Source organism: Meles meles, chromosome 7 (genome assembly GCF_922984935.1).
Source record: "Meles meles chromosome 7, mMelMel3.1 paternal haplotype, whole genome shotgun sequence".
Taxonomy (NCBI): Eukaryota; Metazoa; Chordata; class Mammalia; order Carnivora; family Mustelidae; genus Meles; species Meles meles.
The window spans coordinates 56,057,202-56,071,299 of NC_060072.1; the positions used below are offsets into that span (position 1 = coordinate 56,057,202).

General features: G+C 38.8%; 1 protein-coding gene across 1 annotated transcript in view; it reads right to left on the reverse strand.

The window, feature by feature from the left end:
* The window catches only part of LRP6 (LDL receptor related protein 6), a 175,962-nt gene extending 162,208 nt beyond the window's left edge, over positions 1-13,754 (reverse strand). Inside the window, exon 1 of the mRNA XM_046011596.1 lies at positions 13,629-13,754. Within this exon, the coding sequence (XP_045867552.1) occupies positions 13,629-13,683 (55 nt within the window). The 5' untranslated portion in view covers positions 13,684-13,754. The remainder of the gene's footprint in view (positions 1-13,628) is intronic.
* Positions 13,755-14,098: the final 344 nt, after the last annotated feature.

Below are 14,098 nucleotides of genomic sequence, written 5' to 3' on the forward strand. Positions count from 1 at the left end.
ATATAAGTAAAATATATTATTATTATTTCAGAAGTTACATAAAGTCTAGAAATTTATCAATACTCTCACCATCCATATGTTTCTATTTATCAGAAGTCCTGATGCTGTTTTGCCTAATATTAGATAATATTATTTTATCACTGATAACTTCAGTTATATACATTGTTTTATGTTAACTTGGTCATGTACAGTATATCTAATATACTATATTCTACCAGATAGGCCAGTGTTTCTCAATCAGAATTCTCATCACTTACTTATGGAGTTTTATTATACAAATGTTTAGGACTTATTCTAGACTCACTAAAAATTTCTACTTAATAACCTTGACATATTCTTTTTGGTTTTGGTTCCCTTCCCACCCTGTTCCACCACAACCCCTTCCTAATCTTGATATATTCTTGATGTCCTCTAACTATATGTTTGATGGCACATGTGGCTCAGGATTATTATATATTTTACAGTTTCATTCTCTGCAAAGATCATATACATTTACATACATAAATTAGATGTAATAGCTATTCTTCTTTAAAATAAGGTTAATTATTATGCTTACAGATATTTTGTTTAAAACTTTTTTGGATTGACCTGACTTTGGTTTGCATGCTATGAAACAAACAAATTTCCTCATTACTAGCATTATGTTTTATAACACACTCTCATCAGATCTTTCACTTTTAAAATTATCAGAGTGGGGGGGCGCCTGGGTGGCTCAGTGGATTAAGCCACTGCCTTTGGCTCAGGTCATGATCTCAGGATCCTGAGATCGAGCCCCGCGTCGGGCTCTCTGCTCCGCAGGGAGCCTGCTTCCTCCTCTCTCTCTGCCTGCCTCTCTGCCTACTTGTGATCTCTCTCTGTCAAATAAATAAAATCTTAAAAATAAATAAATAAATAAGATGAGAATCTGGCACAACTATAACAGAGAGCGGAAAACAAGCTACCGAAGGAGGAGAAAGTGACCAAAGAAATAGAGCAGCGAAGTGACGGACAGTTTCAGAGGGATTCTGGTGGGAACAGTGAGGTTTCTTTGAAAAAAAAAAAAAAAAAAAAAAAATTATCAGAGTGGGGCACCTGGCTGGCTCAGTTGGTAGAGCAGCGGACCCTTGATCTCAGGGTCATGAGTTTCAGCCCCACACTGGGCATGGAGATAATTTAAAAATTAACTAGTTAATTAATTTAAATTATCGAGTAAGTTAATCACCACATTTTAAGTCTTCTGTCATCTACAGTAAGTTTTTTGTTCTATTCTTATGCTTCTCTGAAAGTGCTTGCAAATCAGCTATAAGCTAGAGTGCTCATCTTCAACAACAACAAAAAGGACTGTTGAAAAAGGACTATACCAAGTATAGTCTTGGGTTTCTAATGGCATCACTTAAATAACTTTGAGACCATACCAATGGACTAAGTCAGGATTTCCAAAAGCTAGTGCAGAAGCAGACAGATTCATAAGACTACTAACCCAAGATCTAGCAGAACAAGAATTAATTCATAGAACAGAATAAACCAATGAAGGATGTTTACGAATTTTATTTAAGATATTGCTGATGCTTTAATGTTCCTTTTTCTGGATATAAAGAACTCTTTTTTTTAATGTTATCTATAACTTATTAATGACTTAAAGCAGACTATGCTTTTATAAACAGAAATAAAACATTTTTTCCTCCCTGCCTAACTCTTCCATCATTCAAAAACTTTGTGTATTCTTATTTTCAGAGCAATATAAATATTAGCACAGGTTCAATAAGAGTCTGTCCCCTAGGTGGAAACAAACATTGCGTATGCAACAGAGGCTTTGACTGGAACGCCATATTTGAAAGCAGTGCTCTTTTAATTAAATATGACCAGACAGTTTTAAGGAGCTATGTCTGACTTCATGAAGCCAGTGCTCACAGTTCTCTGAGGAAAACTAGACTGGTACCTGGCCTGGAGTTCCCAGCCTCACAGGTGAGGTAAGCAAGATCACTTCCAGGCCCAGAAACTCTGGGATATGTTTGAGAACCTCAAGAATTCACCAGAATCTATAGGTACTACCAGTGAAACCTGATAGTGAATTCTTGACTTTGCTTCCTTGGCTTCAAGAGGTTTTTATAAAACTGAAATCCAGGGGCACCTGGGAGGTACAGTTGGTTAAGCATCCAACTCTTGGTTTCTGCTCAGTCTGAGATCTCAGGGTCATGAGATCAATCCCCGAGTAGGCTCCTTGCTCAGTGTAGAGTCTGATTGGGTCTCTCTCAAGGAGAGAAGAGAACTGTCTTTCTCTCTTTCTCAAATAAATCTTTTTAAAAATGTGAAATCCAAAATAAACTACTGAGTATACAACAAAATAAAGCGCTTTTGCACAGCAAAGGAAACCATCAACAAAACAAAAAGGCAACCTACTAAATGGGAGAAGATATTTCCAAATCATTTATCTGATAGGGGATTAATATCCCAAATACATAACAAACTTATACAGTTCAATACCAAAATAACAATCTGATTAAAAAATGAGCAGAGGACATGAAGAGACATTTTTTCAAAGAAGACAAGGATGGCCAAGAGACACATGAAACAATGCTCAACATCATTAATCATCAGAGAAATGAAAATCAAAACCACAATGAGACAATCACCTTGCACCAGTGGAAAATGACTAGTATTAAAAAGACAAGAAACAGGGGCACCTGGGTGGCTCAGTGGGTTAAGCCTCTGCCTTCGCATCAGGTCATGATCCCAGGGTCCTGGGATCAAGCCCTATATCAGGCTCAGGGAGCCTGCTCCTCCCTCTCTATCTGCCTCTCTGCCTACTTCTGCCTACTTGTGATTTCTCTGTCAAATAAATAAATAAATAATCTGAAAAAAAAAAAGACAAGAAACAACAAATGTTGGCAAGGATGTGGAAAAAAAGGAACATCATGCACTTTTTGTGGGAATGTAAATAGGTGTAACCACTGTGGAAAACAGCAGAGACGTTCCTCAAAAAATTAAAAATAGAAATACCATATGATCCAGTAATTTCACTACTGGATATCTACCCAAAGAAAACAAAAAAAATAATTTGAAAAGATAGATGTACCCTTTTGTTTCTATAGCATAATTTATAATAGCCAAAATATGGAAGCAACACAAGTATCAATAGATGAAGATGAGGCGTGCATGCACACACATATACAATGGACTATTTCTCTACCATAAAAAAATAATAAAATCTTGCTAGCTGTGACAACACAGATAAACCTAGAGGGTATTATGCTAAAGAAATAAGTCAAAGACACATACCATATGATTTCACTTAAATGTGGAATCTAAGAAACAAAACCAATTTAAAAAACCAGACTATTAAATACAAAGAACAAGTTGATGGTTGCCAAGTGTAAGATGGGGGAAGGGATGGGGAAAAAATGAAAGAAATTAAGAGGTACCAACTCCCATTTACAAAATAAATAAATCAGAGTTGATAAGTACAGCACAGGGAATACAGCCAATAACTAACACTGTACAACAAGGATGTCTGCACTTGTCATGATGAGCACTGAGTAATGTACAGAACTGTCAAATCACTATATAGTGTACACCTGAAACAGAACATGGCATGTTATGTTTGAAACATAACATAGTATGTTATAACACTGCATGTCAATTATACTTTAATAATAATTTTTTCTTCCAGTCCAATCTAAGATTCCTTATAAAAACATTCAACAAGGGGCGCCTGGGTGGCTCAGTAGGTTAAAGCCTCTGCCTTCGGCTCAGGTCATGATCCCAGGGTCCTAGGATCGAGCCCCGCATCGGGCTCTCTGCTCAGCAGGGAGCCTGCTTCCCCCTCTCTCTCTGCCTGCCTCTCTGCCTACTTGTGATCTCTCTCTGACAAATAAATAAAATCTTAAAAAAAAAAAAAATTCAGCAAGGCCAACTCACAAGGCCTATACCTACAGAAATAATCAGGTCAAATATAATGATACCAACTTCACAATGACTCTTATTCTATCTTGTGAGGGAATAAATGTTTGTGCCCCCCAAAATTCCTCTTGAAACCCTACCCCCCTATGCGAAGGTATCAGGAGTGAGGCCTTTGGGAGTTATTAGCCCTTCTTACATGAGGTCATGAGTGTAGGGGGGAATAGGGGGGTAATCATGAGGGTGGAGTCCACATGAATGGGATTAGGTACCCTTTCAAGAGCCAAGAGCTTATTTCCTCTCTCCCTATCTACCCTGTGAGGATTCAGAGAGAGGTCAGCAGTCTGCAACCCAGAGAGGATCCTCACCAAAAACCATCCATGCTGGTGCCTTTGATCTTGGGACTTCAAGGTACCATAACTGTGAGAAATAAATTTCTGTTGTTTATAAGCCATCCAGTCTATAGTAATTTTGTTATAGCAAAAAGCTATAAGCCTCAACTGACTAAAACATATCCCTAATAGTGAAAAATTTTGTTTTAAACAGGGGAACTGACCATATGCTCACACTGTTCATTACTTATCCACTGATTTGGCTTGACCAAACTTTAGTCAAGCTTTTCTTCTTTCCCACAAGCTCCTAAACTTTGGCTTGCCCCAAGGTTAAGCAACTAGATGCAGGACTTCCTCCTTAACAGGACATTCCAAGTATCAGTTGACCACAGGGGGAAAACAAATCCAGTTAAGCTATCCTGATCATGTAATCTGCTTACCTAGCCTACCCTCTTGACTCACCCCCATACAAAGTTCCTGCTGGTCCTGCTTAACCTTCTCTATAAAAGTTTTTTTGTGTGTTTGATTTTGAGACACTTGCAGATCTTTCAGTCAGAGCATTCTCCTTTTTCAATAATCATTTTGAAAAGTCTCTCCTTACCTAAATCCAGACTGGTTTTTATTTTACAGTATTATGACAAACCACCGATTTGCAAACTCCAAAACAACACTGACATGTATTTTCTTCTATTAAAAATGACTGGTATCATTTCCAAAACTTAAAGGCCAAGGTAAAATTAGGTGCATACAAAAAGCACTACATGTGAAATTACTGTCCAGAGTACCAGCACCCTAACCTTAAGTTATTCGTTCACCTTTCTACTTTATAAAAATGAAGAATTTGGGTCAGGTAATTGCTAATACCCCTTCTATCCTATTAATCTAATAGGAATTTGGTAAAAAAGTTCAACTGAGACAGGGCTCTATGTAAGTCAATACACGGAAATGGGGTGGTGGCGAACCGAGCGCTTCTCCAGCAGAAAAATAAGAACTTAGGTTTTTTTCATATCTATTTCTGTAACTTCAAAAAGAGATTTCAGAAATAATTTTTTTTAAGATTTTATTTATTTATTTGACAGAGAAAGAGATCACAAGTAGGCAGAGAGGCAGGCAGAGAGAGAGAGGGGGAAGCAGGCTCCCTGCTGAGCAGAGGGCCCGATGCGGGGCTCGATCCCAGGACCCTGAGATCATGACCTGAGCCAAAGGCAGAGGCTTAACCCACTGAGCCACCCAGGCGCCCCAGAAATAATTTCTGAAGGTAAAGATCCCAATGAGCAAACCCATACTCATTCCAAAGTACTTCACATATTCACACAACAGAATAGTATTCAGTCATAAAAAGGAAGTACTGATATGTGCTATAAACATAAATGAACCTTGAAAACATTATGCTAAGTGAAAGCCATACTCAAAAGGCCACATATTGTATGATTCCATTTATATGAAATGTTCAGCACAGCAAATCTACAGAGACAGAAAAGTAGATTAGTCATTACCAACCACTGGGGGAAGGGGAAATGGAAAGTGACTACTAAAGGGATACAGAGTTTCTTTTTGGGGTGATGAAAATGTACTTGAATTAGACAGTGGTGATGGCTGTAGACCCTGTGAATATACTAAAACCACTGAACTGGATACTTTAAAACAAAGAATTTCATGGTATATGAATTATATCTTTAAAAAAAAAACTGGGTTAAAAAAGTACTTGCGCATGTTAATTGTATTAATAATGCAAAAGTTATATCCTAAAATCAGAAAACACATTACATAATCCACATTTCAAATTCAGTCTCAGACACAAACATACTGATTTACTTCTGATTAGTTTTCTCTATCTAATCTGTGATAAAAAAAAATTATAGTAGCTACAAATTTAAATCATGTCTAGTAATTTGAGATAAAGCACAAAATGAAGCCCTAGACTGTATAAATGTCATAAAAACTCACATCTTTTAATATCATGTTAAGTATAAAATTTAGAATACTTAATATATGCAAAGCTCTGGTTCATAGTGGTATATGAAGAGGGGAAAAAAATCTATTCTTGAAACACTTTATATCTAACAAAGAGCTGTTGTCTTCACTGGCATAAATCAAGAAACTTACAAATAGAGACCATATAACAATGTAGCTAAGAATTCATGTTAATGAAGTTCATATGTAGCTTTCTCAGACTTGCAAAATATATCATCTTTAAATTGGATATATGGATACAATTAAATTACATCTCCTAATAAAGCTGGCCAATAATGAGAAAGACTCCTATACCCATATCCTTGATATGGGTATCCTTGGTATGGTATCCTTGATATGCGTATCACTTGATGTGATTTTGGTCTAAGAGTGATAAAGTAATGACTAACCAAAGCCATCAGAGAAAATGGCTTCCTGGCCAAACATACATAATTTGATAAAGGTAACTTTCCCAATATCTGAATGACTACTTCCTTGAAAAGTAGGATTACTGTCAATCATATTCACCTCTGCATTTTTATTTTTACTGAGAATGTAATCAATACCTTTAGTCCTAATGTCAATTTATGACTTAAAAATTCACTTAATAAATTTTTTGCCTAAAAATATGATTTCACTTTACATCCCCAATCTCCTGGCCCTTCCAAGCAAAGTATCACAGAAATAAAAATTAGCAAGTTATGGGGCACCTGGGTGGCTCAGTCACTTAAACATCTTCCTTCAGCTCAGGTCACGCATGATCCCAGGGTCCTAGAACCAAACCCCATGTCAGGCTCCCTACTCAGCAGGGAGTCTGCTTCTCCCTCTCCTTCTGTTCCTCCACCACCCCCCCACCTGTGCACATGCACACTCGCCCTCTTGCACACTCTCACTTGCTCAAATAAATAAAATCTTTTTAAAAATTAGCAAGATACCTTATAGCTAAAAGGATCATGGCACTGAAGTACTAGTAATCTTCACCACATAGAGCCCAGGCACATTTTAATATTCCTGTCTCACATCTAAATGTCGTGAACTGTTTGTGAGGATAGTCACCTCCACAAATAACACAAGTCTGAGAAACCAAGCATGTGCTAATAATATCAAATAACACTATTTTCCTTGTATTTATGACAAATTATTTTTTAAATTAGTAATTTTTTTAACAATTCTAACTTTTTTTTTATTTTTTTCAGCGTAACAGTATTCATTGTTTGCACAACACCCAGTGCTCCATGCAAAACGTGCCCTCCCTATTACCCACCACCTGTTCCCCCAACCTCCCACCCCTGACCCTTCAAAACCCTCAGGTTGTTTTTCAGAGTCCATAGTCTCTTATGGTTCGCCTCCCCTTCCAATTTCTTTTTTTATAAACATATAATGTATTTTAAATTAGTAATTTCAAGGGCAAATATCCCATTCTTAGATTGCCTGGTCTGCGTATTTGACTGTATTTCAAAGTTATTCACATGGTGGTGTTCTATTCATTAAGATGAGGCTCATTTTACCGGACATACATAAACTCTCACATAAAGAGTTAAACATGTAATGCAAGAACTCAGTATAGCATTTACCCATTCTTCAGTGAGAAGTCTACCAAAAGAATAAATTTAATTGTTGTAATGAAATAATACAATAAAAAAATTTCACAGTTAAACAATGTTTTGATAAAATTACTCTGCCCATACTTAACTCTTAAGTAAGTAAATAAGTATCACAACCAATTCCACTATTTATCCTCAGTTTATTTCTAATAATCACCTAAAAGTGTTAAAGCTGCAATCTTTTTTTTTTTTTTAAGATTTTATTTATTTATTTGACAGAGAGAGAGATCACAAGTAGGCAGAGAGGCAGGTAGAGAGACAGGAGGAAGCAGGCTCCCTGCCAAGCAGAGAGTCGATCCCAGGACCCTGAGATCATGACCTGAGCCCAAGGCAGAGGCTTAACCCACTGAGCCACCCAGGAGCCCCTAAAGCTGCAATCTTTTAAGGTAAAATAAATTTAACATAGTAGCCATTTTAATTATATAAAATAAAACAGAAAATATCAGAAGTGGGGTGCCTCTCTGGCTCAGATGATGGAGCATATGACTCTTGATCTTGGGCTTCTGAGTTTGTTTTATTAACATATAATGTATTAGTTGTTTCAGGGGTACAGGTCATTCATCAGTCTTACACAATTCACAGTGCTCACCAAAGCCCATACCCTCCCCACTGTCCATCACCCAGCCACCCCATCCATCCCACAACCCTCCACTCCAGCAACACTCTGTTGGTTTCCTAAGATTAAGAGTCTCTTATGGTTTGTCTCCCTCTCTGGTTTCGTCTTATTTCATTTCCCCCTCCCTTCCCCTAAGATCCTCTGTCTTGTTTCTCAAATTCCTCATGTCATGGAGATCATATGATAATTGTCTTTCTCCGACTGACTTACTTTGCTTAGGATAATACCCTCTAGTTCCCTCCACATCACTGCAAATGGCAAGATTTCAGGTTTTTGATGGCTGCATAATATTCCATTGTCTGTGTGTGTATACGCACACACCACATCTTCTTTATCCATTCATCTGTTGATGGACATCTAGGCTCTTTCCACAGTTTGGCTACTGAGCACATTGCTGCTATAAATATTGGGGTGCACATGCCCCTATGGATCACTACATCTGTATCTTTGGGGTAAATACCCACTAGTGCAGTTGCTGGGTCATAGGGTAGCTCTATTTTTAACTTTTTTTTTTTTTTAAACTTTTTGAGGAACCTCTATACTGTTTTCCAGAGTGGCTGCACCAGCTTACATTCCCACCAACACTGTAGGAGGGTTCTCGGGTCCTGAGTTTGAGCCCCACATTGGGGATAAAGATTACTTTAAAAAAATAAATGAAAACTTTGAAAAAAAAAAAATATATATATATATCTCAGAAGTGAAAGCATTTCATGGAACTTTTGTTTTGGTTGCAGAAGAGTCAAAAAAAAGTTCAAAAACCTATTGACTCCCTATAGCAGTGCCTGACACTTAAATGTTTTCTTAATCTCTCCTGAGCATTAATATTTCTTTTAACTTAGCCATCTAAATATTAGCAACCATTTATTCAAAGTCTACTACCAACTATGCACTATACTCTCCCTTTGCTAATATTATCTCAACAGTTCTCATAAAAATCTTGTAAGGTATCATCCCTATATAACAGAAGAGGAAACTAAACCTTAGTAACTTATCCAAGGTTGCATAAAGTAGTACTTGGTTTATCAACAAAGCCCATACCTTCCTACTATAGTGCCCCACTTTACAGTCTTCTTTGAATATAAACTTGCAATGAAACTTCCAAGATGAGACTGAATTTTCAAGAATATTTACCCATGACCTAAACAGGTTACTGTTTTACTTATTTTTCTGATATGTTTAAATTTTAAGCTCACATTGAATATTCTCACTCTATATACCCTCCATACAATCTTCTTTGAAAGTCAAAAAAGACAGTCATTTCTGATAGCCAAAGCAATATAGCCGTATGGAAGAATACTTCAGTTCAGCAAATGGAAAAACCTCCAATTAAAGCAAAATAAAAAAGTCTCTGAGAAACCAAACTATGGGAAATCACTGTTAAGCCTCATGATTAACAACCAACTAAAACCTTACAAATTATTCCCCAGCCAGAGGAGCAAACCTAAAACCAAATAAGTAGGAAAAGTATCAAACTCAACTACACGAAATTATCATTAAATATCAATCACAGTGATCAACCTCATGCTCAAAGGGTCATCCAATCCACTCTCCCCAAGTGCGTTGCTTGCATCAAAGGTCCAGCAGAATGTAAAAAGATTTATGGGAAAAAAAATATCAAGTTTGGGGGGCACCTGGGTGGCTCAGTCAGTTAAGCATCTGCCTTCAGCTCAAGTCATGATCTCAGGGTCCTGGGATCGAGTCCCACATCGGGCTCCCTGCTCAGTGGGAAGCCTATTTCTCTCTCTTCCTCTGCCCCTCTGCCTTGTTGTGTGCCCTCTCTCTCTCTCTCTCTCAAATAAATAAATAAACAAAACTTTAAAAAAAATCAAGTTTGGGAAACAGTGGGTTAAACAAAATTAAAATTGGTCTCTCTACTTCATATTCTCTCAGAGCCCTTAACATGTTAATGTAAAATAAGGATCTCCAAAAGAAGGATTCATCATCCTCATGCAAATAAGGTGCACAGAGATTAAGTGACTTAACCAAGGTCATAACACACAGTTAACGGCAAACTTAGAACCAGAATCTAATTCTCCTGATTGCCACTCCAAAATTTATTCTACCGCCTTGAGATTTTACATTTGATATTAAAGAAAAAGCTTTCCCAAGGACCACTTCTACAAAAGATGGAAAACACTGGTGGCTTGTCTGTATAGTATTTTTCACCATCCCACCAAAACTAATATACTTTTTAAAAAACTAAGTAGCAGAAAATGTTTATGAAACAACAAAGCCTCCTCAAGCTGAGACAAAGTACCTGCAGATTATATGCACAAGGGTATTCCAAAATTTATATTCTTATAAAAATATTCCCTCTAGAAAAATCAGAGATATAATCTTTTCTAATCAATACCTGGATGGAACTAAAAGAATAGTAAAGAAGACAACCCAGATTGTTAGGTCCATTAGAACAGGGACATGTCTATTTCCCTCACCACTATAATATCAGAACCTGATACACAGTAGGTATTCCAAATATATTTGCTAAAAGAATGAACACTTGGGGTGCCTGGGTGGCTCAGCGGGTTAAAAGAACAAACAAATCCTTACCATTAATAAATTCCTACCAATAAATCCCTAATATTCCTCTACCATTAATTAGCTATAGGAGCTTAATCAAATCATAATCTTTCTGAATCTGAGTATCCCCACTTGCAAATGAAGCTGTTAGACCAAAATGATCAAGATCTCTACTTGTAATAATTTGTAAATTTTATACAAATTAAATCTCAAATTCCTACCATTTGAGGGTATGTCCACAATACAAAATTATAACAAAAATAATGTTAGCAAATCATTGATATTGATCATTTCATTTAATGTGCCCATTACACATGTAAATCAGATCGGTATTACTACCTACATTTTACAGGTAAGGTACTAAAGCCCGGAGAAACTGACTAGACTGGAATCACAGTTATTAAGTAGAGAAGCACAGACTTTGAACCCAAGATTTTAGTGTCGAAATCCCCAAATCTTTCCATTACACTTTGTCCTCCCATGGTAGGGATAGGGACGCCCAGATGATGACAGCAAGTAATTCTCTGGCCTTCAGATGTTGATTTAACAGCACTACAGCAGAAAACGTCTCTCAAACTCTCATAATCCCACCATCCCAGTGTTAAATTTTCAATGTTAATACCCACTCTGTGAAAAAAAATTATTTTAATGCAACAAATTAATCACATTTTTCTTAGACTCCAAGGTTAACTAATGCCACTATTATAACAGAGAATGACAGAAGAATGAAAAGAATCTACAGTATGAATAAAAATCTTTAACATCAAAATGCCATCTTAGTTCAAATAATATGTACTCACATTCAAGTACTGTTAAATTCAAAGACCATCGTATATCATTAGTATGCTACATTTAAAACGAGAGGTCCACTTATGCAAACTTTTATATCAGAAATGAGGCTGCTTAAACCATTAACTCTTTTGGGTCTTGTTATATAACACCATGCTTCAAATTAATACTTCAAGTGCAACTTTTCTAAACTCCAGGAAGGAACAAACCCAACTCTAGGCTCAAATTTGGTGTTAAAATAAACAAATGGCATTTACATCATAGTCTTGCCCTCAAAGAAATACAACTGGGAAACCAGAAGTATCCCAGGTTATGGACTTTTACCTCCCCAAGACTTTAACCCATCAGCTGACTCTCTTAGTAAATTTTCTGTCCTAAAAAACGTACATATCCTTATATCAAATATGATTCTCACAGTTAAAGCAAAATCCCTTTCAACGAAGAGTATACTATAATGAAATAAACATACACTTATTAAACCTCTCAAAGACAACACTGCATTAAATTCTCGGCCAAGAAAATTAAGTGAGCACTATCTTTAAAGGGTTACATATGAAAATGGTTTGAAATATGCTTAGAGTGAGTCATAATTATTAAGTATAAGTAGATATAACATGCAAACAATAATCCTGCAGAAGAGTAAAATAAAATTCCTCCTCCAAAAAAAAAAAAAAAAAAAAGTCAATCGCATTCATCCAAAAATATACACACACAGAAATGGCAATACTGGGCTCATTTGTGCAAGATCCCGAGTTACTATCGTGCCCTGTAAACTTTACCAAGTTCTGGAGGCTTACCAAAAGTTTAGCTTGTTAAAATAAGAGTTAAAAATCTCCATCGACTCAAAAGGTCTTATACCTGAAAAGAATTTACCATGAACACAAATGAGAATTTTAACAAAACCACAGCCAGAGCTAATAGCATCAATCCGATCCGTACTTCCTCTGTTGGTAAAATGCTCAAGAGCACAAGACTCATCAGCACTTCAACACTGATAAGTTTGAGAAGAGCTGTTGAAATCTTGCGGGCCAATCAAAAACCCCAGTGAACTGTCACAAAATAAAAGTCACAGCATATGTGACAGCTTTGCAGGCCAATTCAAAAAACCACGGGGTCATCGAATGTATGCGATTCTCTGAGCAAGTTATCTAGGCTAGCCCATGTTATTTACCAAAGCGCAAGCTGTCCCCAGGGGAGCGCAGCAAATGATAACTTGGATCCCAGGACAGGCTCCTCTTCACACAAGGATGACTTTCCTATTAATGCCAACTGTACACTTGCATGCTCCGAAAATAGGGGCAAGTCCCGAATACCAGGGGTTACAACGGCAACGTTGTCTATTATGGGCTGAAGCTCAGAAGAATCCCAAAGCTGAAACGCTCGGACCTATAACCCCGAAGTCACTTTCCAACTGTGCTCTCACCCAGGATCATTCGATCCCCAAAGAAAGCCAATCACTAGTAGGAACGAGGCCTGGAAAAACAGTAAGAAGGCTCGAAAAGTTCACGTTAGAGACACGGAAAAGGTGGGGGCTTCGAGAGGGGAGACCAACGTTAAGGCATCTTGGGCTCAAACATTTTAAAAGCCAAAATGCATACAAAGACCCTTCTACCGGAGGACTCCAGGCAGAAAGAGACGCACAGCCCCTCAGTCACTGCGACAGAATGGGGCTCCAGGGGTTCACCCAGACAAGCAGCCCGGACTGAGGCTCCGATTTGTCCAGGGAAGGTCCGGAACCCCGGGAAAGGGTCTGCATTGTGGCCAGGCGGAGCGCACAGCCCCTTCTCCCGGGCCCCTTTCTCTCTCCTTCCCCACGACCAGGCCTCTCCTGGCTCCTCTTCCCCTTCTCCTCCCTCCCTCCCCCTTCCCCCAGTCACACACAAAACAAGGCCACCCCCCCCCCCAAATCCCACCAACTTTCGCGCTCCCCCTTCCCACCTCTCAGAAGCGCACAGAAACTGCAGGCCAGGAGGCTCCTCAGGACGGCCCCCATCTTCCCTTCTCGCGTTCTCTTCTCTACCGGCGAGGGGCGGCCAGAAGAGGGGGAGGCGAGGAGCCGGAGCGGCCGCCGCAGCGGCAGGTCTGCACGCTCATGCTTCCCAGCTTTCCAGAGAGAAAAGAAAGAAAGGGGCACGTCAGGGCTCCGCGCGCGCCGTCGCCGCCGCCGCCCTCTCTACCGCGCTGTTCTGCCGGGGGCTCGCGCGACGCCAGCGTCTGCTTCCATGCCGCCACCTCCTCCCCCGGCGCCCCGCTTCCCCCGCGCAGCTCCTCATTCAGCCTCTTCCTCTCACGCAGCGGCGCAGGGATACCGCGGGCCAGCCGCCGCCACGGGTCGCCGCCAAGGTCTCCCTGCGCGCGGGCGAGCCCCTCCCTCGGCGCCTCCTCCCGTGCAGCCACGAAAGAAAGTG